Source organism: Rhamphochromis sp. 'chilingali', assembly GCF_963969265.1.
Source record: "Rhamphochromis sp. 'chilingali' genome assembly, chromosome: 10".
Taxonomy (NCBI): domain Eukaryota; kingdom Metazoa; phylum Chordata; class Actinopteri; order Cichliformes; family Cichlidae; genus Rhamphochromis; species Rhamphochromis sp. 'chilingali'.
Genome location: NC_137937.1, coordinates 14,242,894 through 14,265,322, shown reverse-complemented (window position 1 = coordinate 14,265,322; position 22,429 = coordinate 14,242,894). Strand labels below are relative to the sequence as shown.

Sequence of the window (22,429 nt, the reverse complement as noted above, 5' to 3'; positions counted from 1 at the left end):
CCGGTATGCCTTTGTAGGAACTGTTTAGTGCTGGCATTATTGTTGTTGTTGTTATTTATAGATTTGTAATTGATTGTAGCTGTGAATAGTAGGTCAAAACTGCTAATACCTTATGAATCATGTTCAATGTTTTTCACGCATTCATTGAGCTGGCTTGTTAAATGCTAGATTTGTTATAAGTGTAAACATAAACAGTATAAAATACTGTTTTACAGACGCTGAGTGTGACAGGGAAACACATGCACAGTAGTGCTTGGATGCTGAAAAGAAAGAAACTCAATGGACTTAAGCATTTTGGCATTTACACAGTGACATTAGCAAGTTGACATCTTTTATCTTTAAATTCCTGTTCTGATTGTTTTTTTTCGTTATCAATTAAAAAAAAAATTAAAACGTAAAAGATTTAATTTGAAAGTTCTACCAGGAAGCTTCATCGTTGTGCTCTGTGTGAGTTGACAGCCGTTCAAACGTCGCTGTGGTGGGAGGAGGAGGGAACGATAATAACGGGAGGAGGGCCACCGCGGGGAGAGTATCAACAGCAGGGCTCAAACTAAACGTGTAGTATGCTCTCTTTCTGATGGATCTTGCACCTGTTTGAGGATCAATGTGCTCCAAATCGACCGAGAGCCTTTCAACTTCTTTCTGAACTCTGTTATAAACTCTCCCGCACGATTAAAGGCACTTTGAGGGAGTTTGGACTGAGAAGATTGCGCACATTTAAAAAGAAAAAGAAAGCCAGTGCTTGGAGTGTTTAAATGGACTTTAAATGGACTGATGTCGGAGTCATGAGGGTGGCATGGGTTAATGGATTTTATTGAAGCTGCGAAGAGTTTTTTTTTTAGAAAGTCTGAGCACCATGGATGTCGAGGAATAACAAGACTTTCTTTTGATCCACGCTCGGACTGAAAGAGGGAAAAAAAATGTGACCACCTGCCTTCTTCTCCCAGCACCTTCTTATTTTTCTTTTAAGTCGTGTATGTGTGTGTGCGTTTGTGGTGTTTGATCTCTCTGAAGAGAAAGGAATAGACGGATAAACTGGGTCTGTAGTAGGAGTCTAAAAGAAGAGCATCAATGGACTGAAACACTGCACTTTCTGCTTCAAGTGAAAAGTGCCTCAAGCAAAGGTAAGGAGCTGGGCGGGCAGAGCTAAAACATCCTCCGCAGGCTAGTCAACACCAAACATCCTGTAGAAGTTTCTTTGTACTAAATCAGCACAGCTTGAATAAGAATATCTGTGAGATTTCTGTCGTCTTAAGGCCATATAACAGGAGCCTTTTGGTTGGTGTTTAAAGTACTCCATTTGGTTCCTTTTGTTATGATTATTGTAAAAAAAATTTTAAACGAGTAATTTTGCCATGGTTAATGCCTAGTTTCCAGTTAAAAAATACTTTTGCGATAACACTGTGCACAGAGTCATCTTTGTGCAGGATTTGTTTATGTTTTGGGTAGCACATGCAGCACTTGTAATCTCCGAATGAGTGTTTCCTTCATGTTAAAGCATTATGAATAGGTTTCACACGTTGTAATGACCCTTAAATCAGCACTGTTCCAGTCAAAATACGTTTTTTTGGTTTGTTCTTTATTTAGGCCCCCTCGTCTTAGGTGGCATCGGCTCTTCTGAGTCAAACAAAAGGTGTACCTGTTTTGTTTCATATAGCAAGATGGGTGTTGACATAAAGGGCTGTGCATCAAAATTTACTGTAGGGTGCAGCAGTACAGTGGCTTATGGCTTGGTGTTTGCCGTTTTATTTTTGGACTAGTTTATCAGGGTGATGCATGTTATGGGACAGAACCTAGTAGTTCTGTCTAAAGAACCTCGTCGTTTTGTGCTAAAGAGTGCAGCAGCCCTGTGCTTTATACATAATATACAGTGTGTGCTTTGTTGTTTCCCTTCCTTTGTTTTTGTTGTGCTTGCTGATTGGTAAAAAGGGAGGTGCATAGGGGTACAGATCACTACTGATGCCTTGTAGTCCCCTCTGTTAGAAAATCACTTTAAAGATTATGCTTGCTTTCAAATTGGAAAGAAATATATGTGCTATTTCCCCCCAAAAAGCACACTACTCTACACTACTCTGCTATTTTCACATGCACTAGTGTTTGCAACAGCGAGGTTTTTTTTGTTTTGTTTTTAAATTGCTTTTGCATTATTTACACTGAGGGAGCACTAAAAGCAGTTTTGCATTTTACTGCTAGAATCCTTAAAGTCTATGTTCAGCAGTCTCAGCTTAACAAAGTCTGTGTGTGTCAGATCCCAGCCCGGGTGTCATTTTACACACGGATATCCCCCCATAATTCAGCAAGCCTTGACATTTTACTGGAATATTGCATTGTTCAAAACACTATGTGGCAAACTGTCCCCTGTAGGCAGATTGTCAGGCTGCAGGAAATTGATTGCACCGAGGAGCAAATTATTCATGAGTCGAAAGTGGTTACTGAAAATGATTCTGTTATTGTGTGTAAGATGGAGCGTCTGCTCCTCCATGGTGAATTTAAGCCTGTGACAGTACTGAGGGATATACAGGAAAGTACATGTAGTAAAGCATAAAGATTAAAGAGAGGGTCTAATAAACTATTTCAAGCTTTGCAGTGTTTCATATTTGGATGCTGTTGCATGTAATAGATCTCAATTTTGACAGCTTTTCCTCTAAGCAGAGAAATGAGCAGCATGCCATTAACATACTGAAAAAGGCCAGTTCTGTGGACGTCCTTTGAGTCTCATTGATCTCCAAGTTAGGCGTGTGCTTCATGGCTGGACCCCAGAGTTTGTGACCTTTGCTTTTAGACCATTGATTTCTTTCACTGTCTTGTTTTGAAAGAAACTTTATGGGACTGACCTGGTCATGAAAGTTTGTTGGGGGGCAGGGAGACTTACAAGAGTGATGTTAGATGCCTTGCTTTACTCAGCACTCACCGTTCCCCTGGAATGTCTGAGTGAGTATTATCCTAGGATAAAACAAAACATGAAATTAAACCACTCATGCATGAAGCAGTAATCTGCAGCAGTATTTGGCTGCTGAAAAAGTGCAGAGTAAAGGTAATACTGTTTTGATGTGCGACTGAAAACGTTCAACCACGGCAAGCAAAGTTTTTCCTGGCTCGGAACGGACCTTTGGGAGAAGAGTAAGCATGTAAGCACGAACGAGCTTGTGTTACCTTATTTGACAGAAATCTAAGAATTTTCTTGGTATTTTCCAGCGTTTGATAAACACAGATGTCCTGTTTAGCAAAGGAAACCCTTATTTAAACAAAGTAGTGAAAAAAAATATTACAGTGTTGGGAGTGGGGGTTTCCTTTGGATTTGGATAAAACTTGTGGATAAAAACAACAAAAAGCTCCCTGTGCAGGAAAAACCCTGGTTCAGTTATCAGTGTTTTTGTGCTAGGTGTTAGGTTACTAACGATTACTATGTTAATCCATATAAACTAGGCTTTCCCCGAGAGCACAGGACTCTACTCTCGTGCCCAATGTGTGCTAAGCTCATTTCCTTTAGTTAAAGTTAATGTCAATACCATTTCTGAGCTTGGTTACAGTGCCAGGGACAAAATCCATGAATCGATCGCTACGCCGTGCGTGCTTGTCCAACCAGTCTGCTTTGGATTACTGATTTTTCAAACCCATTCCTGCGTTAATGATGGTTCACATCTTTGTTCTGGATGGCTGCGTGTTATTTTTACATCTGTATCAGAGTCTTGTGCGTACCTGTTAAAGTTTCTCCTTGAGCAACACTTGTAGTTCCTGCTACAGGCTGGTTTGTGCTGATGCCACGACCTGTCAGGATTAACAAGGATTACTAAGAGAGTAATGCTGCTGCTTATCAGGCCTGTATCTGTCACTGGCATCACTGATGGATCTGCTTAGGTACCGGTGGATAACGCTCTCACACCCATTAGGTCAGGAGTTCACTTTTTGTGACAAGTTTTAACACGAGCGTCACAGAAAACATCAGAGAATATGATAATTTACTCGTCATTTATAGGCCGAAAAAAGACAGCTGAAAAGATCACTTCATTACTCATGGTTACTCCTGCGTGTTTAAAAGTGCACCTTTCTTTTTGTGCATTATTCAGCTCATGTCTGAATAACATAATAGTGTGACACAGATGACAGCCATTGGAAGAGCTCACGCCCACCAGCTGTTACAGTTGACAGGTTGACATCAGCTTGCATTTACTGTTGATGTCATGTCAGATTTCAGACATGTTCGTTCATCCGTGAGAAATGGCACCCTTTTAATGCTTCTTATATTATTAAATATGAATTTGGAGGGTGTGAGGGTCTTTGATTTTACTTTTTGAGTCAAGTACCGGCGCTGTAGTTGTTACTACAGGTTTTGCAAAATTTTGAAAGTTAGTGGAGATCAGAAAGACCTTGAGCAAAACCCCTTGAATAAACCCCAGGTTACCTGGGTTTGTCAAAGCATCACGCGCCTACTTTTTCTCCACCAGAAGAAATTATAGAATCCCAGACGGCAGACTTGTGTGACTTGGCTTACCAGTGATTGATCACTGAACAGCTAGATGACAGACTGTCCTTGATTTGCCTCACGAATTTGATCTCTAATTCAATTACACTATTAACACTCAAAGCAGCAGGGCGGGATTAGACTGGGTGTTACAAATGGCCTGTCCAGAAGGCTAAGTCATGACTAGATCCAAAGCAATCTGTGTCAGTGAAATCCAGCATACACGCATACACGTTACAGAGCCGACAGTCTTATGCTGAAGCTTGGTTTTTTTATTTTTATTCTTGTTTTGTCTTCTCTGTTTTCTTTTTCTAAACACACAAAGGTTGTATTTTTCTTTAGTCAAGCTGGCTTTTCATCTCCCGAGAGGTCACTACTCTCATGATGAGTTAGCGTGTAAGACGTTTTACATGCAAGTATACTAATGTCTGTGCTTTTACTGTAGAACAGGAGCTGTTTTCTTCACACGTTAGTTATATACGTGAATCATGGTTGCTTAAAGGTAGTAATTGGCTTAGTCCAATGAGATAAATAGAAAAAGTTCCTGTGGTTAAATGTTTAGTGGCTTGTTTCAGTTTAAGTGTACTCATTTTAACATCTGGGCTCCCTTTGAAGCCCTCTCTGTTCACATGCCAATTAAATGGCCTTCCTCTGCTCCACTGCCTGAGGAAATAATCTGGTGTCCTCCTGCACCTGCAGACAAAGCCCCCACCCATCTGCCCCACAGGCTTCCCCTGTATGTGGTTGTTTCCACATGAAAGTCCTATATCCCGGTCTAGGAGCACATGCAAGTTAGGACGTATTTATTAGTTTTTTATTTTGTCAAAGTAACTGTGGAGCTGGTAGATAAGACAGTCGAGTGGTGCACAAACACTTCCCACATTTGTTGGCTGTCAGAAGTGACACAAAAAGAACAAAATCAGTGTCTTTATTTCTTTAATCCATTGTAAGAGTGCTGTTTATCCGTCACCCCTACTGACCAGCATTATTCCCACAGTCAGAGTAATCCGCCCTTATTTTTAGTGCACTGAAATTATTTTGTCATCCAAAAACTAATGACTATTTCCCAGACTTGCCCCTGACCACCCTCCTCTTCTTTGCTTGTGCAACCACATTCTTGCCTCTCTGTTTGCTTTAGAAAGGTGCAGCATAAAAGTTATTACTACTACCGCATCTCTCCCCCGGCTCAGCAGAAACGTTGTTGGTGTTGGTCAAGTGCGAGGAGATAAAAGCATCTTTGTGCCGTTCTATTCTGGGCTGTTTGTTTGCTCATGTGCCGCCAAGAGACTAAAGGTCTCAGTCAAATGAGTCAGACGCCCTGTGTTTCTGCAGTGAATCTCTGGTTGTAGCAGCGGCCAATATCCAACACCTCGCTGCTTTCTAAAAATACTCTCCGCCTTATATTACCTAAATGAACTTAAAGTAATAAGCTGGTATTAGGAGTACTGAATGACTTAAGGGAAGTGTGCGAAGGCTTCGTTATGTTTGAAGGTCAGCAACTTAAACTTGTGCCTGCAATCCAATTTGAAGTAGAGGGCCTTGTGGTTCGCTCCAGCTGTTCTCTTTGTTCACTGGGAAGGAGGTCGGCAAGTCGTGAAAAAGTCCGGTCTGTGAGGCTTGTGAAAATGAAACAGTGTTAACAATATAACATCTGGAGCTGGGCGGTGCACCTTTCAATATTGCTCGTCTAACCTGTCAATTGCTGTTGGCCTATTTAGCATTTGACGAGACCTTCTGGATGAGCTGGACCAATCACAAGGACCAGGTTAATCTGTACGTACACCTAGAGTCTTGTAAAGTCCTTCTCTGTGGCCACACATAAACACACACATACACACACTTTGGCCTGTGCAATAAAACATCTACAAGATTCAGACTCCAAGCAATTGCCCTGTCTATTTGTAGCACTTGTTGAAGTAGCTTATTTACCTTAATCCAACCACAGCGCACACGTACAATTTTCCCCAGGACGATGTGTTTTGAAAGAATATGGTTATTTATAAACCAAGAAGCATCTGGAATGCAGTGCAGTTGTTGGCTAATGAGTTGATGTTAACTCGAGGGGTGGGGGGATTACATTTATCTGAGGGGGGATGTGAGGGATGTACTTGTGCAGCGGGGGGATCTGTGAACAGTACAGAAGTATTCTGATGAGGAGTAATCGGTATGTGTGGTCTTCCTTTTTAGGTTGGGAGATGTGTGAAGGAGTGTGACGGACGGCCATGGGACTGGAGAGACAGTGGCTTCAGGCTGTCACCACTGCTGTAGCCATTTGTCTGCTAAGTAAGTATGCCAATGCAAATACTGAGCCATTGCATATATTATCAGTGCATTTGTGTATTTTATTTCTCCTTGTTGAGCTTTCAGAGATTTTTTGCCTTTGGATTTCTTAGAATAACCCCCCAATACACCTGAACTGTCGTGTCATGAATTGAGCAATTTTTCAGCACACACACAGGAAAAGCAAACAATTGTAGATCTTTTTTCTGCTAACGTGATAAAACTGATTCCAAAATATGAGGCCCGATTATGCAACAATGACATTGAAACATTATTTAACATGTCCACATAGGGCTTATGTAGTATTACTGTACAGATTAACAGTGATAACAGTCTTCTTTATTGGATCACGCTTCTTCATCGTGCTTCACCGTTTTGCTCCTTATCGCCAATCTTTAGCGACTGAAATCTCTTTCACGACACTCTTAATAACACTTTTACCTTCAACTTTAAATTTCAGCTTCAATTTTAATTTGTTGAAAGTGGTAAAATGTTTGAATATTTACTCTGTGGCAGGGCAATGGAAATAACAGCTGGTTGTCAGAGAAAATGAGATTGGAGAGGTGATCATAAGATGTTTAAATATGCATATGCTGCACATTGCTTTGGACAGTTGTGTCCTGTCTTGGAACAAATGTAACTTTTCCTAACATTTGCTAATGTGAAGCTTAGTTTGATAATACATTTTCAGTCAATACTGCCTCCTTTGTTAAAAAATAGGCCACTTTATGTTAACTTCTTCATTCAGACCCACCCACAACACTGATGGATTGAGTCTTGGCATGTGCACGTACAGGGCTTGTTGCACACGAGGTACTGAAGTGAAGTGTTGCCACACTTTTGTCTTGTAGTAAGAGGAGTGCATGTCTGTGTGTGGTTCACAATACTACAGCAAGTAGTAGCTATCACTGCCCTTTGCTCTCAGGCTCAGAGAGAGAGCTTGTATGTATTTATTGAATGTATTTATTGAAGTGTAGACCATTTACCAAACACTTTTTTTGCGAGCTGAGTAATGGACAGAAGCGATATGCAAAGGCATAATCTTGATGCTGAAAGTGATACTTAAATGTTACTCAGTCTGATCTTGTGAGATTGCTGCTGTGGCTTATATGGGAAGCGACCAGGGTGCACACTCAAACATAAAGCTGATACATTCATATGCCAGCAGATTAATGGAGAGGAGTGCTTGTCTGAAAGGGGATTAAGCCAACCAGTTGTTTTGCTCCATTTTGCAGTTTGTTTACATATTTTCACCAAAGTTGTTGCCAAATCTTTTACCTGCACTAACAAAGCTCGGATGCTTTGCAAAGCAGCTGGCATATGCTCCTGTTTTGTTTCTGCACGCAGTTTGAATGACACCATGATGACTATGGCACTGATCCAATTCCCTTGTGCTAGAGAGAGTGAAGAGGAGGGGTTACAGCTCAGACATGAGTGGACGAGAGAGAATGGGGACAAAATCCAACTTAAATAATATCTCTGGGTGTGGATTTAGATCAATCCTGGATTTATGCTACCCCCCAACCCTCAGCACGCTTCTGTGTGTGCGTGCTTGTGTTTGCAAGGGGGAGTGATGGTGGTGGGATTGATTGTGCTGGCCCATAGACCATGTGTGGACCCCAGGGGGTAGTGGGAGGTCGACTGGAGCGGCCACAGAGCGTCCTGCTGCCCTGCATCAGAGTATCGCCACCAACCCCCACCCTCTGAGATTAAAGTAATCACCAGGCCAGATGAGTAGCAGAGCAAACACTGGCACCCAGTCGCTCACACACCCACATGAGCACATGGCAGCAAAGGGAGATGGGATAGAGACAGGAGAGACTGCTCCAGGTGTCACTAATGGGATTGCTTTGTGTTTGCAGGCTTTGCAGCAATACGATCTTGTCACCAAATGGCACATGGATGTTTTACATGCCCTCAGATGGCCCGGCTTTTAACAGTCTGGGAAAGTCATATGCAATGTCCACTTCAGAAGAGCATTCATGACACTGTTATGACTCTTTCCACCAGGTTTTCTCTGTCAGGGCCTCTCGCTGCCTGTGTGGTCACAAGCTCTTGTCTTCTCGTCCCTCAAGTTCCCCTCAACTTCTTATCATAGCAAACAATTTTCACAGAAACCAATGACCAGAAGATTTCAAGGAATGTTAATTTAGCTACTTTGGTAGCCATTACTCACTTCAACAGGCCTTGAGCTGCATGATTTATGTGTTTACTCAGATGTGCGCTGTTTTATGGACTTTGCACTGTCAGAAAATGTCTGCAGGGAAACGAGTGCTTTATCCCGCTGATATGCTGTTGTCTTTACAGGTGTGTCTCAAGGTGCAGCATCGTTGGTTCGTGCCCGAGAGGGGAGCTCCGCAGAGTTAAGCTGTAGCCTTGCTCCTACATCCAGTGAAGCCACCACCCCAAGCCTCTTTCCACTACATGTGGTGGAGTGGGTGCGCCTTGGTTACAGCGTTCCTGTCCTCATCAAATTTGGAGTGTATGCTCCTCGTGTTCATCCCAACTACAAGGGTAAGCTTTATTCGGATCTGCTCAGTCATGCACTCCTTTCAGGAAACTGATGAAAGACTTATTACTTGGTTGACAGCGCAACCCCCTGAAGTAGAGGTAGATTCCCTTGAAGACCTCACGTCGTGTAAATCTTTCTTCGCCTGCTTTTTGTGGTTCCACTCCCATAAGTGAGCTTTAAAAGCAAGTAGGAAATAGAGAAAAAGCCAACAACGTAAAAGTCTCTGATCAGCGGACAGATTGCTCAGGTCGTGTTTCAGAAGACTTTTTTTGTGAGGGGAGGGGGTAAAACTTCCTTAGCTCATTTGTCTTGTGTGGGCAAAGATAGACATAAGGAGGTTACAGTGGTATTTTTGAACTACTGGGGAGGGGAAGTTTGGATCAAACAATACCCTAAAAAGATAATCCGTCCAGAGCACGGTCCCTGTAATTACAGCTGGTGTTCAGTCTGTGTGTTTCCAGAGTGCAGTTATACTGCACAGGAAAGGGGAAGGATGAGAATGGATGTGTTTTAGTGGAGGCAGTAAAGGGTGGGGGGGGTGGGGCAGCTGAGCAATAACAAGGGGGGTACCAGTAACGCTGCTCACAAGGGGATTAGGAGTGTAGGTGGGGGCTTGGTGGTCTGATGACAGTGTTTTATTAGTATGCTGAGAGGTGACCCAGTAAGGGGAGATTGTTGTGCTGGAAGGAGGATGGATGAAGCAATCGGAATAATGGGAGTTTTCTTGCTGGAGCCCTATAATCCTGTCATTGTCTACCAGGGGACAAAAGACAAAAAAGGGGTATCACAACCTCCCATTGCTTTGCCAAAGCCAACAGGACTAGTAGGACACCCCAAATCCCATGCAGTCCCAACTAGGTCACAGAAATGTACAGAGAACCTCGCTGGATTTGTTATGTGAGGACATACAGGAGGTGCTCAGAGAATCAAGCTGCTGATTTAGAAACATGTTTTCAGCTTTGGACGACTCTAGAACCCCACTGAACATTTACAGCGGTCGAAGCACAAATCATGCTCCCACCCCCCAACCCCCAAAACATGCAATTGGACTAAATATGTTTAGCGGTCTTGTAGGCCGTTAACCATATTATTGTTTAGGAGCAGCCATCTGATACACATGCAGCCATAATGAAGTAAAGAATGCAGCAGAGACGTAGCTCAGAGTTCAAGAATGTTTAGGGGGTGTCTCCGTGTTTCTGGCAAATTCACCCGTTGCGTGTACTTGTCTGGTGCGGGCTTTTCCCCAGTCTGCATTAGATCCTCATACCTCCCCTCCCACTGAAGGCAGATGGCAGCATGTGAAGCGTGTCAGTGTTGTGGGTCTAATGTATTCTACTCTCAAATTAAAAATGTTGTGGGATTTCAGCTTTAACCACAAGACGGTGAAGTCGGCCACCATTTCCTGGTCTTTGTCTTGGCTTGTTTGAGGACAGGAACAGGAGAATGAGGATGATTTAATTTTAAGGCTTAAGATCAAGAAACGGTTAAGAGATCAAGATAATGAATTATGGGGAAAGAATTACATTGTTGTTCAGTATTTGCAGCATAATGGCCACTTCCATTAGAGCTAAGTAAGGTATCAGACTTGAATTTGTAATACTAAATAAGTATTTAGTGAAGAAAAAGCACTACCAATGGGCTGTCTGCCCTTTGTCTGCTGCTTTGTGTCAAGCTCACTGAGGCTATTAACAATTTTAATCTGGGCAAGTTGTATCTCCATTCCCTTTTTCATCTCATTAAACCACCATCTTTTTGATAATGATATCAGGTGTCTCTAAGATTGCACTCTGCATTTGAGGAGTGTCCCAACTAGACACCAGCCTGTCCAGGTCTCAGAGACCATCTCTCGTGTCCTCTCGAGAGAATATCCAGTTCGTGCCGCTCACTCCTCTGCCTCTCTGTTTCACACACAGCATGCCATGGAGATCTGAACATTAGTCAGCTCAGAACAAAGAGCAAACAGCCAAATAAACTCTGACTGACACGCTGCTGTTATATTTGTTGAGACAATATGTTGGAGTCTTGCGGTGTCAGGATGGTTTACCGTTGCAAGTCTAGATCAAATACGTCCTGTGTGCTGAAGTAAATGAGTGGCGATTGTGAGCGTGGGGGGGGACTCTGACCTGAGGTTAGAAGGATAATAGGCAAACCCCGAGATCTCAGCAGGCCTCCATCACACTCTCAGTGTGACCTCGAACAGTGGAGAAGTTAAAGCCTGCATTTGTCACACACACACACGAGACAAGTTTTTATACCCGAGTATGTACAGACAGTCTTTCCCCTGATAAACTTATATGGAATTTCATATTAACTCACTGAGCTTTAGCAAACAACGCTCTGTTTGAGAACTCCAAAAGCAGAAAATAGATCACTGAAATGTGAAACTGAGGGCTCCATGATCTTCAACCAGTTTTTCTGCTATAACTAGACCAGCGTGATGAACAGCAAACAATGGCACAATAGAAGAAGAATACATAGCTGCAACTTGGGGATTTCATGTTCACGAGCTTAGAGCAGCAGGCCACCACAGAGGCCCTGTTACCTCATACCTTAGGTTAGGCAGCTAGGCACATATTAAATCTGTGAGATACAGTCCAAGGGCTTCAAACAGCTTCCATAAAGACTTGTAGGGGAATAGCTCAAGTAACCAATGCTCACTATAAGGAAAAACTTCAGCAAAATCTGGTTTTCTACCTGCAACTTTGCCTACAACAAGTTTGATATTCACAAATTATGGCATGTCTAACCAACCCGTTCTCACTCCCAAAGCGTAACATTTTACGCTAGGTGACAAATCGTCACCATATTACGTTTTCGGCTACCCACCACGTTCCTAAATGACGACCTCGGAAAAAGAGGAAATATGAGAACCGTCTGGACTGAACCTACACATGTTCGCTCTTTTTCTTCAAATCGCTTAGAAACACGCTATTTAACATCATTAAAGTCCTGGTTAAGGTCAGGAATAAGGTTATGGTCAGGGCTAGGGATAAGGTTAGGTTTAGGGCTGGAATACAGGGCTGGAACGTCTACTACCGCGGGAGCGTCATTGCACTGGATTCCAGCCATAACCCGCCGCGTACCATAAGAACGCCGAAGGTCTCCTTTCGCGTTCCTCAGGAACGCCGCGGGACGTGACAAAACGTCGACATGTTACGCCTCGGGAGTGAGAACGCTCTGGTCTAACTGAACAACTTTAAAATTTAACAACTGGCAATTATTAACATCAGCGTTATCTCTTCCTGAACCGAAAACAGCTCAAGATCAACTTCTGCACTGGAAAACAGCCCAAATACATCTCACAGCACCGACCTACGGATTTTAATTTCAGAGATTTTAATATTAAAACTAATACTTTTTCTTTGCGATCATGTGTAAGAGCTAATGCCTGTGATAAGTTGAGTTCCCATTGTAGTGAAATTCAGCACGTGAGCCGTGTGTGCTCGCTCGGCCAGAGTTGGGCAGAACAAGAGGGACAGAGTTAACTGTAATCTATCTCACGACAAAGAGCTATTCATAAGAGGGTTTAACTGATTAGGGGGACAGGAGGATTGAAGAGAGAAATTTGGGGGAACGGGAGGGGTGAGCTGTCAGAGGCAGGGGGTCGGTCTCAGACTTATGATTGTATTCAAATCAAAACACGTCCCACAATGCACTTCTGCCCGGCTCTCTTATGCACATACGAGTAGACAAAGAAAAGCAGCGCTGGTGCTTCTCCAAACAGAATAATCTTTCTTCCTCACTCGCTATTGTCTGGCATAAAATTCACAGTACTCCATGCATTACTTTGTCAGTAACTTCCAGTGGGAACTCAAAAGGCTAAAAATCACATGTTGGTTCATTCTGCCGGAACAATTAAAACCTTGTGCCGAGGCTACGGTAGTCACAACAATAGGCAAAGAAAGTGCTGTGCATCATAAATGTAAGTGTGAAATATGATGTGTTGCACTGCAGAGGTTTCACTTGCAGAAAAAGATGCATTAATCTAAACAGGAGATCAGATCAGTGAGGTGAAGCCAGCTACCGGCCAGTGGCATGGCTATAAAAGAACAGTTGCGCCTAACCTGCCACCCACTAGGCGAGAACCTGACAGGCTAATATGAGCAGGGTGCGCTTCGGAGCTTCAAACAGCGCTGCTGGATTAGCGTTTCCATTTTCTTCCCATTGGCTGCACTGCAGAGCAGCTCAACCTGTTGGAAACAAGTGCTCATTTTAAGATAGACTGTAGCTGTCATGCGATTGCTGCTGGAGCAAAAACAGTGAGGAGGAAGAGGAGGAGGAGGGTTGAGATGAGATGGAGGAGCAGTTATGGTTTCAGCAATCCTCTCCCTGAGTGCCATAGAGCCTAATCATGTTTGTCTCTCGAGGACTCGCGGACTTTGCGCTGATGTAGGACCAGGGAGAGTGATGAATGGCGTCTGTTGGAGCACAGAGGTCAGGAAGGTCAACCTCTCATTGGTTGCCTGTGGATTATTGATGAACCAAATTCGACTAACCTCTCTGTAACCTCTTGCTCAGTTCCTCTGGATTTAATAACAGGAAGTGTTTTTCACTGGTGTGGTTTATAATTTTCCCAGGTTTTGTATTCAGCTGTTGCAGAATATGTGCATTGTGTCTGAGAGAGAAAATCAGCCTTTCAGTGAACATCCTTAGGGTAGAGCACCTGCCGAGTGCCATCTGAGATTTCAGTTCACGTCCGAAGATGCAACATTCATATTTAAATAAAGCAACATTTGTCACGCAGCCTCCGTGTGTGCTCGGCCTCTTTTTGTGCTTCTCATTCATTTCTCTCACTCTTCCTTCTGCTCTTGGATGTGACACAAGATCCCCCGCCCCCTTCCAATTGTAATTTCTCAAATCTGTGACAGTACAATCCCCCCTCCCTCCGCTCGCATGATCGACCCGTGTTTGGCCGTGGCGTGTTTCTGCAGCAACTGAATTCAAATCTAAACCTACAGCCCGTGCTTTTCTTGGTCTAGTCTCTATGGTAACCTGAGAGAATGGGGGGGGGGGGGGGGGGGGGGGGCTTCCATGTCTTTGTGGTGACGGATAAGAGGGAGGCTACGGGAAAGGGTTAAGTGTTCAGCAGTGAAACCCAAATTTCCCTGTGTAGACTCAGGGGGCAGGGCACTCAGATTTTGAAAATCAACATGTGTACACACCCACGTGTTTCTGCAAGATCAGTGCCCGGGGCAGACGGACACGTTATAGCACCAAATCAGATGGATTTTTTTAAGTATCCCATAAGGTGGAAGTCAAAAAGAGGATGATGCTGCGCCTTCTCTTGTCCTGCAGTTGCTGATTAATTGCAGGTCTAATTAGAAAAAGTGGAAAAGGAAACAAGAAGCTCGGGAGAGGATCCTAAGGATCAGGACAGGAGAAAAAATACCCAAAGTTATCCTGTAGCTGTTATCATCTAGCCCTGCCCAGTTGTTTGAAAGATGCTGAGCTGAAATCAGAGGTATTCATTTTATGGAGCCTCTAAGTAACACTTGCCTGTCTTCTGGGAGGTCAGTCAATCATTAAACCTAGCTATTTAGCACAGCAACTGCCCCAGTCAGGAATGCAGGGTTAATTGTTAGCCATTGTTGCCTGTCTTTACTCTCAGTGTGTGTTTCACCTAGTCTTTAGGCCATATACAGAGTTAAATGACTTTCATAGCTGCCAGGCTCTCTCCAGACGCTGCTGTCTGGAGAGAGCTGGTGTGAATAGTGACGATATTGTATTTCTTGCGATATTGTTGCTTCAGGGTTGCAGGGCATTCAACGATTCTGTCCTGTTGAGCTGGAGAAGATGATATCTATGCTGGCTGCTACTTTTCTTTTTTTTTTGCAATGCTTTACTATTATTACTTTGCAGAGATGATTGATTATGACACTTTATCTAAGCAACGTGTTAGGAGCAAGCAAGAATTACAGGACGCTGGACACTGATGGGTCACTGTTTACTTTCAAACTGCTTTGGCAGGGCCTGGTATGAGCAACGTGTGTGTTTCCTTCCTGCACGCATCCTCCTGTCTTTTAAAACTCTGTGATTGAAGGGCAAGAAAAGAGTTCATTGAGAGACTGAATAAAAGGAGGGGGTGTACCCTGAAACCAGGCTGCAGTCACCAGGCAACCAGCAGATCAAGTTTCAAAGCCTGACAAGGAGTTGTAAGAAGTACAGAGAAGAGGAGAGGGAGCAGAGCAGGGGCTGTGTGTGACAGGAAAATGTGTGTGCGTGCTTGTGCGTGGATCCATCTGCCTTTTAATGGCGTTCACACACGAGTTCAGAGCGTGCATCTGCCAGGCCCTTACATTGTTTACTACTGTCCATTGCCCCCGCCTAACAAAAAACGGCTTATTTTTATCACACACTGCGGTGGGTTTCTCCTTTAAGCTTAAACTGCATTCAAGTATTCCTGGCATACTCATCTTAGCTCTCCACTTCACCAACCAAACCCTAAATGACAGGACAAAATCTGTCATCTTGCACATCGTTATAATCATCACTGTAGTGATTAGTGTCTTTCAACTCTGTCTCAGGGCCACTGACTTCTCATCACTTGAGCTGCAAATTTTCTTAATTATTGGTTTTGTTACTCGCTGCAAACATTCGAGCTACAGTTGCTCTTCGCACTGTTCGTGGGTGTGTCTGTGACTTTGATCGTGCCCATTGTGACACTGGGTCCTGAGCATGATAAGCCCTTTCCTGCATATGCTGACTCTGCCTGTCTGCTTGCGTGTATGTGCTGACTCTTTCTCTGTCCCCCTCACCCCTCCTCTCACAGGCCGTGTGTCTCTGACCCGGGGCGCCTCTCTGCTGATAGAACGGCTGACCCTGGAGGACGAAGGCTGGTTCGAATGCCGCATCCTGCTCCTGGAGAGCAAAACCGACGACTTTCGAAATGGCACATGGACCTTCCTCTCCATCACAGGTGCAGCACCGCAGGGTTTTGGGGACTCGAGAGCTGCTCCTTTCGTTGCTCATCACTGGCACTGTCCTTATTTAGAACAGCTACAGCATGGGGCCTGGCTTGGACTCTGAAGGCCCTGGCAAGCTGAATAGTGTTATTCCAGTGTATGAAGAGGTTCTAAGTGACATACCTTGCACCCAGTAATCACATCATGTCTGTCTGTGCCTAGCCTGCTGTGCAGTAAGGCTGGCTTTTAGAATGGCACTGTATCCTTGGTTTGTGTTTTACATGCAAAAAGCTTTTAACCCACGTACATCTCCGGCTCTCTCACCTGCACTGGTTATGTTGTGGAACACTTAGAAGTTAAAATGAAAGTGTGACGTGAGTATTAGATATGATTGTAAGCCTACATCAGGATCGACGTCAAGGCTTATTTTTGGAACACAACAGTGTTGCATTGTGCATAAATTGGAATCTGTTTAGAGTATTAGACACTGACAGTGATGATATTTTTAATGCAGAGATTGCATATATTTTTCAGCATGGCAGTGTTGTGTAGACATATGTGCCTCTGTCTGCCAGTTGGGCGCTTACTAGTTATTGTGCTACAATTACAACATGTCTAGCTAAATATATTCACAGTAACTTATGAAAATCTCTCCTTGTCGCCACTTCATATCCATGCCTGTCTCCACACACTTGTCAGAGCCTGAAATGACTTACCACTGAGTTCTAATGTAGTTTTAGAGGAGCCACAGGTGGTACTTCTAAACCACAGCAAATCATATCTGTTCCTTTGGATTAGCTGTTGGAGTAGTTCTCCATTTTAAAGTTCCTTTATGTGTCCTTTATGAGTATGTGGATGAAAATAAGTGGTCTATTTGATCTGTCTTTGTTTCAGCTCCACCCGTGTTTATTAAGACACCGCCAACTTTTGTGGAGGTTCTGCTCGGTGACTCGCTGACTCTCAGCTGTGGAGCCCATGGCAACCCTCGACCAACTGTCGTCTGGCATAAAGACGAGAGCCTAATTGAGAAACATGAGAAAATAAAAGTGAGGGGGATTAACAGATGGCATTTTCAGTATTCTAATTAAATACTTAATAATTAGCATTTTCTGCAGGAGTTGCAGCTTTGATTTTTCTTTGAAGCAACCTGCTTTGTTGTTCTCTTCATCTCTGCCTCATAGTCTTCCTCTCCCGTTCCATCTTTGTCTTTGATCGTCTTTACCTTGGCCTCTTTTCAGGTGCTCAATGGTAGCTTGTCTTTGGCCTCTGTCACACGAAATATTTCTGGAGTTTATAAATGTCACGTGTCCAACTCAGAGGGGAACCTCACCCACTACACGCAGCTGCAGGTCAAAGGTCAGTGTTTAACTATAAGTCATTGTAGACAGGTGTAATCTCTGCCTACCTCACGATAAGCAACAGCACAAATCATGTTTAGTGAAATTGTCAATGTATATTTTTTTACAACACTTAAACATGCTGCTTAAACCATGGATAAATATAATAGTGTATAGTGCCACCTACAGTCTTTTCCTTGCATTGCAGCAATTTAACAATTAAAAAAAAAAGTTCTCCCGCCATCATCAGTTGTCCATTAATTCTGGTCATTCTCGTCTGTCTTGTGCTTTGTACAGGCCCTCCAATCATCCTCATTTCCCCAGAGGACACCACTCTCAACATGTCCCAGGATGCAGTTCTGCAGTGTCAGGCTGATGCCTACCCATCAAACCTGACATATGAATGGTTGAAGCAAGGACAGAATGTTTACCATATTGAGTGAGTCCATCATTTCAAAATATCCATTAATATTTTTAAAACAGCCCTCGGACAGATTGGCGACCTGTCTACGGTGTTCCCCGCCTCTCGCCCTATGGCAGCTGGATAGGCGCCATCCCCCTGTGACCCTAAATTGGTTAAGCAGAAGAAAACGGATGGATGGGTCTCAATGCAGAACCTTTTAAAATTAATAATATTTTAGTTGCTTCAGCAAAGTGTTTTTGTGTCAGTTATTTTGAACGCCTCTTCAAATGTTTATCTTTTTGGTTTCAGATCACTTAAGTCTCGAGTGAAGGTTTTGGTGGATGGAACACTTCTTATCCCTAATCTCATCCCGGAAGATGCTGGAAACTACACCTGTATCCCAACAAATGGGATACTGAGCCCACCCTCAGCCTCTGCCCATCTGAAAGTTAAACGTTAGTCTCTTATCCTGCTGGCATTTTTGTGGTTGCACTTCAGAATCAGAAATCAGAAACTTTATTGTCATTGTCATGAGAACAACAAAATTAAGAATGGTCCCCGATCATTGCATCATCCCTAGCAATATCAAAATATAAATAAAACAATAAAATTCAATAAATAAAATAGATAGAATACTTAAAATACTAATAAGATATAACAGTAAAACATTCACATACATTCCCACACACATGCTTCAGACCGTGCATAGATTAACACAAGAGTGGCGTGATGGACATTTTTTTTTAGTATTCAGATGTGTTATTGCAGTTGGATAACAGCTGTGTTTGAGTCTATTAGTCCTTGCTCTGATTGCCCTGTACCGTCTGCCTGAGGGCAACAGTTCGAACAGGGAGTGGCCAGGATGTGAGGTGTCTTTTATGATGTTTTGGGCCTTTTTAAAACAGTGGGCGTTGTGTAGAACTTCCAGTGTGGGGAGAGGGCAGCCAGTGATCTTTTGGGCGGTGTTAATGATCCCTTGGAGTGCTTTCCTCTGAGCCCCTGTGCAGCTAGTGTACCAGATGCATATGCAGTAAGTTAGAACACTCTCAATGGTGGCTCTGTAGAAGGACACCAGCAGTCTCTGTGTGATGTTATTCCTCCTGAGAATTCTCAGGAAGTACAGTCTCTGTTGGGCCTTTTTCAGCAGCTCGGAGGTGTTCACACTCCAGGAAAGGTTCTCCTCTATATTGACTCCCAGGAAGCGGAAGCTTGCCACCCTTTCTACACAGTCCCCATTTATGAATAGTGGTTGGATCTCTGCCTTTTTCCTTCTGAAGTCTATTATGAGTTCTTTGGTTTTTGAAGTGTTGAGGAGGAGGTTATTGGCCTTACACCATGACGTCAGCTGCTCCACCTCGTCTCTGTACATAGACTCGTCTCCCTTGGAAATGAGCCCCACCACTGTGGTGTCATCTGCAAATTTCACAAAGATGTTGCTGTGGTGGCGAGGAGTGCAGTCGTGTGTGTAGAGAGAGTAGAGCAGTGGACTGAGCACACAGCCCTGGGGTGAGCCAGTGCTGAGACTCAGGGCTGAGGATGTGTGATGGCCAACTCTGACTCTCTGTCTACGGCCCGAGAGGAAGCTATTGATCCACATGCAGGTGCTGTATGGAAGCCCCAGGTCTTGTAGCTTGGCCACCAGTTTGTGTGGAAGGATGGTGTTAAAAGCTGAGCAGTAATCCACGAAGAGCATCCGCACATAGCTACCATGCTCTTCCAGGTGAGTTAATGCAGCATGGAGTGCTGTGGCTACAGCGTCTTCCGTGGATCGGTTTGCTCTGTAGGCAAACTGGTGTGGATCCAGGCTGCGGGGCAGGGCTGCTGTGATGTGTCTGCGGACCAGCTTCTCAAAGCATTTCATTACCACTGGGGTGAGTGCCACCGGTCTGTAGTCATTCAGGCCGGTGATGTGGGGCTTCTTAGGCAAGGGGACTATGGTGGAGGACTTCAGGCAGAGTGGGACAGTCGCCTGTGCGAGGGATTACCAGCGTTCCCTGTGAAATGAGCACTGTAGTAATTTTTTGTGAGTGATTTTTCTTCTGTCATTTTAGATCCTGCGCGTGTAGGCCGAATGCTGCGGGAAACATATTTGCCCGTAGGCATGGAGGGGGTCATTGTCTGTCCTGTCCAAGCCGATCCCCCTGTGCTGTACGTCAACTGGACCAAAGACGGGAACGTTTTAAATCCTGATAATGTAAGTCATGCGCCATGAAATTGAAATGTTTCACTGAGTAGAGATTTTCACCAAAGGGAGTTTGGAATCAATCTTTGTACCTATCCAGTACCCAGGTTGGATGGTGAACTCAGAGGGCTCAGTATTTATAGCGACAGCCAATGACAATGCTGTGGGTATGTACACCTGTACGCCTTATAACAGCTATGGCACCATGGGGCAGTCTGAACCCACCCGTGTCATCTTAAAGGTAAGGCTGTTGTTCTCAACTCAAGTCTTTAGTATCAGGAAGATGATGCACACTAATTAACGGGCAAAAGTAAAAAGGCTCTTTCCGTCCTCCAGGACCCACCATCGTTCCGCGTGCCTCCTCGACCTGAGTATTTCCAGGAGGTGGGCCGGGAGTTGATCATCCCCTGTGAAGCCAGTGGAGACCCTGCTCCAAACGTGACATGGAGCAAGGTACGGGAAATTCTCACGGATGCAGCAACGCGTACGTATTAATTCCTTATTTTAACTAATCTGTGTCCTCCCTCACAGATTGGCCCTACGCCTCGCTCCCCATACACTGTGTTGGCTAACGGCTCCCTCCTGCTGCAGCCAGTTAGTAAAGATCACCACGGGGGTTGGGAGTGCCTGGCCACTAATCGTGTAGCCACTGTCAGTGCAGGCACAGTGGTCATGGTGCTGGGTGAGTGATCAACCGCATCTCTGCAATAAATATGTGACTCCTGCATTCACTGAATTCAAGTGTACTGCCAGCAGTTCAAAGTGACGTTCTCCTCCTCAGGCACCAGCCCTCACGCTGTGTCCTCAGTGTTTGTCACCACAGAGGTGAACCAGGCAAACGTGTCCTGGGTGCCAGGCTTTGATGGTGGATTCACCCAGAAATTCACTGTCTGGTCAGTGACATAAAATACATAAAATATCACACAATAGTTAGATCCATTTTTTTTTTGACTGTTTTGTTTTTCTTCCAGGGTCAAGCAGGCATCCAGGGGGAAACATGAATGGGCGTCTTTGCCAGTGCCAACATCTAAAAACTACCTGCTGGTGACTGGGCTACTTGCCGCCACTGGCTATCAGTTCAGCGTCCTACCTCAGAATAAGCTCGGCTCTGGACCTTTCAGCGAAATTATAACTGTGCGAACTCAAGGTTTGTACAACTGAACTTATGCTTTGGGTTTGATTACCTCTTACACTTTTTACTACGAGTATTTATAAGTATTAACTTATACTTTGCTTTCTTACCAGCTGTGCCAACAGAAGCTCCTACAGCTGTCACCACTCTCCCAATTCTGGATCCTCCCATATTCCTGTCAGCCAACCGGACCGAGCAAGGCGTTCTGCTGCGATGGTTTCCTCCCGAAGCTCCATTTTCTCCACTGACAGGTTATGTACTGCAGGCCCGCAGGGATCAGGGGCAGTGGGTCATCCTCACCAGCAACATCAGCGCCAATCAGAGTGACCTGCTTGTTCAGGGACTGCTGAGGGTAAGTTCTTATACTTAATTGTTTTATATGAAATTAAAGTTATACTGATTTTTTATGAAAAGCCACTCTTTAAATGAGTGCTAGTTTATGTCTATAATAAAAATCCTGATCCGTCTCTCTCAGGACTCGAATTATGATCTGAGGCTTATGTCTCGCTGCAATAAAGTGCTCAGTGAGCCCAGCGAGTCTGTCAATGTATCCACCATCGGTATGTGGCTTTGTACAAATTACTAAAAGCATTACACCCCTCAAGTTGATAACTGCTGGAATTAGTGGCCTCTGACTGGTCTGATTACAGGGATGGAGGTTTACCCCCTGCGCCCAAGTCTCTTGGAGGTTATCCCTGAGCCGCTGTTGGCTGGTGTGTTAGCTGGAGTGTGCTTCCTGTTTGTGGCCATCGTTCTGTCTTTGGTGACAGCATGCTACATGAGTCAGAGGAGACAGCGCCGGCGCAGGAAGAGAAGACAAGGTAAAGTGTGATTTAATCATACAAACACAAGTTTTAAATTTGAAAGTTTGAGCACGTATACTTTTCCCAAGTTTAAGTTAATTATATGATTTGAGAGTTTCATCCGTGCTGGTGTCTGATATTTTTTCCTTTCCTTACATTTTGGCAGATCTGCCATCTGCACTTCAGAAGAGCACATCTCAAGAGTAAGTGTAGGAATCCCCCTATTTATATTGTATTTGAAATAGACCACATGCAGTAATATTTATTTATGGTGCTGTTGTAAAGCTTATTTTCTAATTGATATATGATTATTATGTGCATGTGATAAAACGGTAAAGGCAGCTATTTTTATTCTCTGTTACCACGGAAGAAGCTGAGCACAATCTTCAGCTTTAATCAACTTTAACAGCAATTTA

At 44.0% G+C, this 22,429-nt stretch overlaps 1 protein-coding gene across 3 annotated transcripts in view; it reads left to right on the top strand.

Moving 5' to 3' along the window:
* The first annotated feature begins 495 nt into the window (after positions 1-495).
* The window catches only part of igsf9b (immunoglobulin superfamily, member 9b), a 28,307-nt gene continuing 6,373 nt past the window's right edge, over positions 496-22,429 (top strand). The window contains exons 1-19 of one of the 3 annotated variants that reach the window (XM_080895185.1): positions 497-1,124; positions 6,181-6,235; positions 6,650-6,745; positions 9,050-9,256; positions 16,024-16,170; positions 17,051-17,202; positions 17,395-17,512; positions 17,791-17,932; positions 18,206-18,351; positions 19,948-20,090; positions 20,179-20,319; positions 20,415-20,531; positions 20,610-20,760; positions 20,860-20,971; positions 21,050-21,225; positions 21,324-21,562; positions 21,686-21,770; positions 21,861-22,031; positions 22,180-22,216. In XM_080895185.1, coding sequence (XP_080751311.1) covers positions 6,685-6,745; positions 9,050-9,256; positions 16,024-16,170; positions 17,051-17,202; positions 17,395-17,512; positions 17,791-17,932; positions 18,206-18,351; positions 19,948-20,090; positions 20,179-20,319; positions 20,415-20,531; positions 20,610-20,760; positions 20,860-20,971; positions 21,050-21,225; positions 21,324-21,562; positions 21,686-21,770; positions 21,861-22,031; positions 22,180-22,216 — 2,345 coding nt within the window. In that variant the 5' untranslated portion in view covers positions 497-1,124; positions 6,181-6,235; positions 6,650-6,684. Of the gene's footprint in view, positions 1,125-6,180; positions 6,236-6,649; positions 6,746-9,049; positions 9,257-16,023; positions 16,171-17,050; positions 17,203-17,394; positions 17,513-17,790; positions 17,933-18,205; positions 18,352-19,947; positions 20,091-20,178; positions 20,320-20,414; positions 20,532-20,609; positions 20,761-20,859; positions 20,972-21,049; positions 21,226-21,323; positions 21,563-21,685; positions 21,771-21,860; positions 22,032-22,179; positions 22,217-22,429 lie in introns of all 3 variants that reach the window. The other 2 variants (XM_080895186.1, XM_080895184.1) reach the window with 2 other exon arrangements.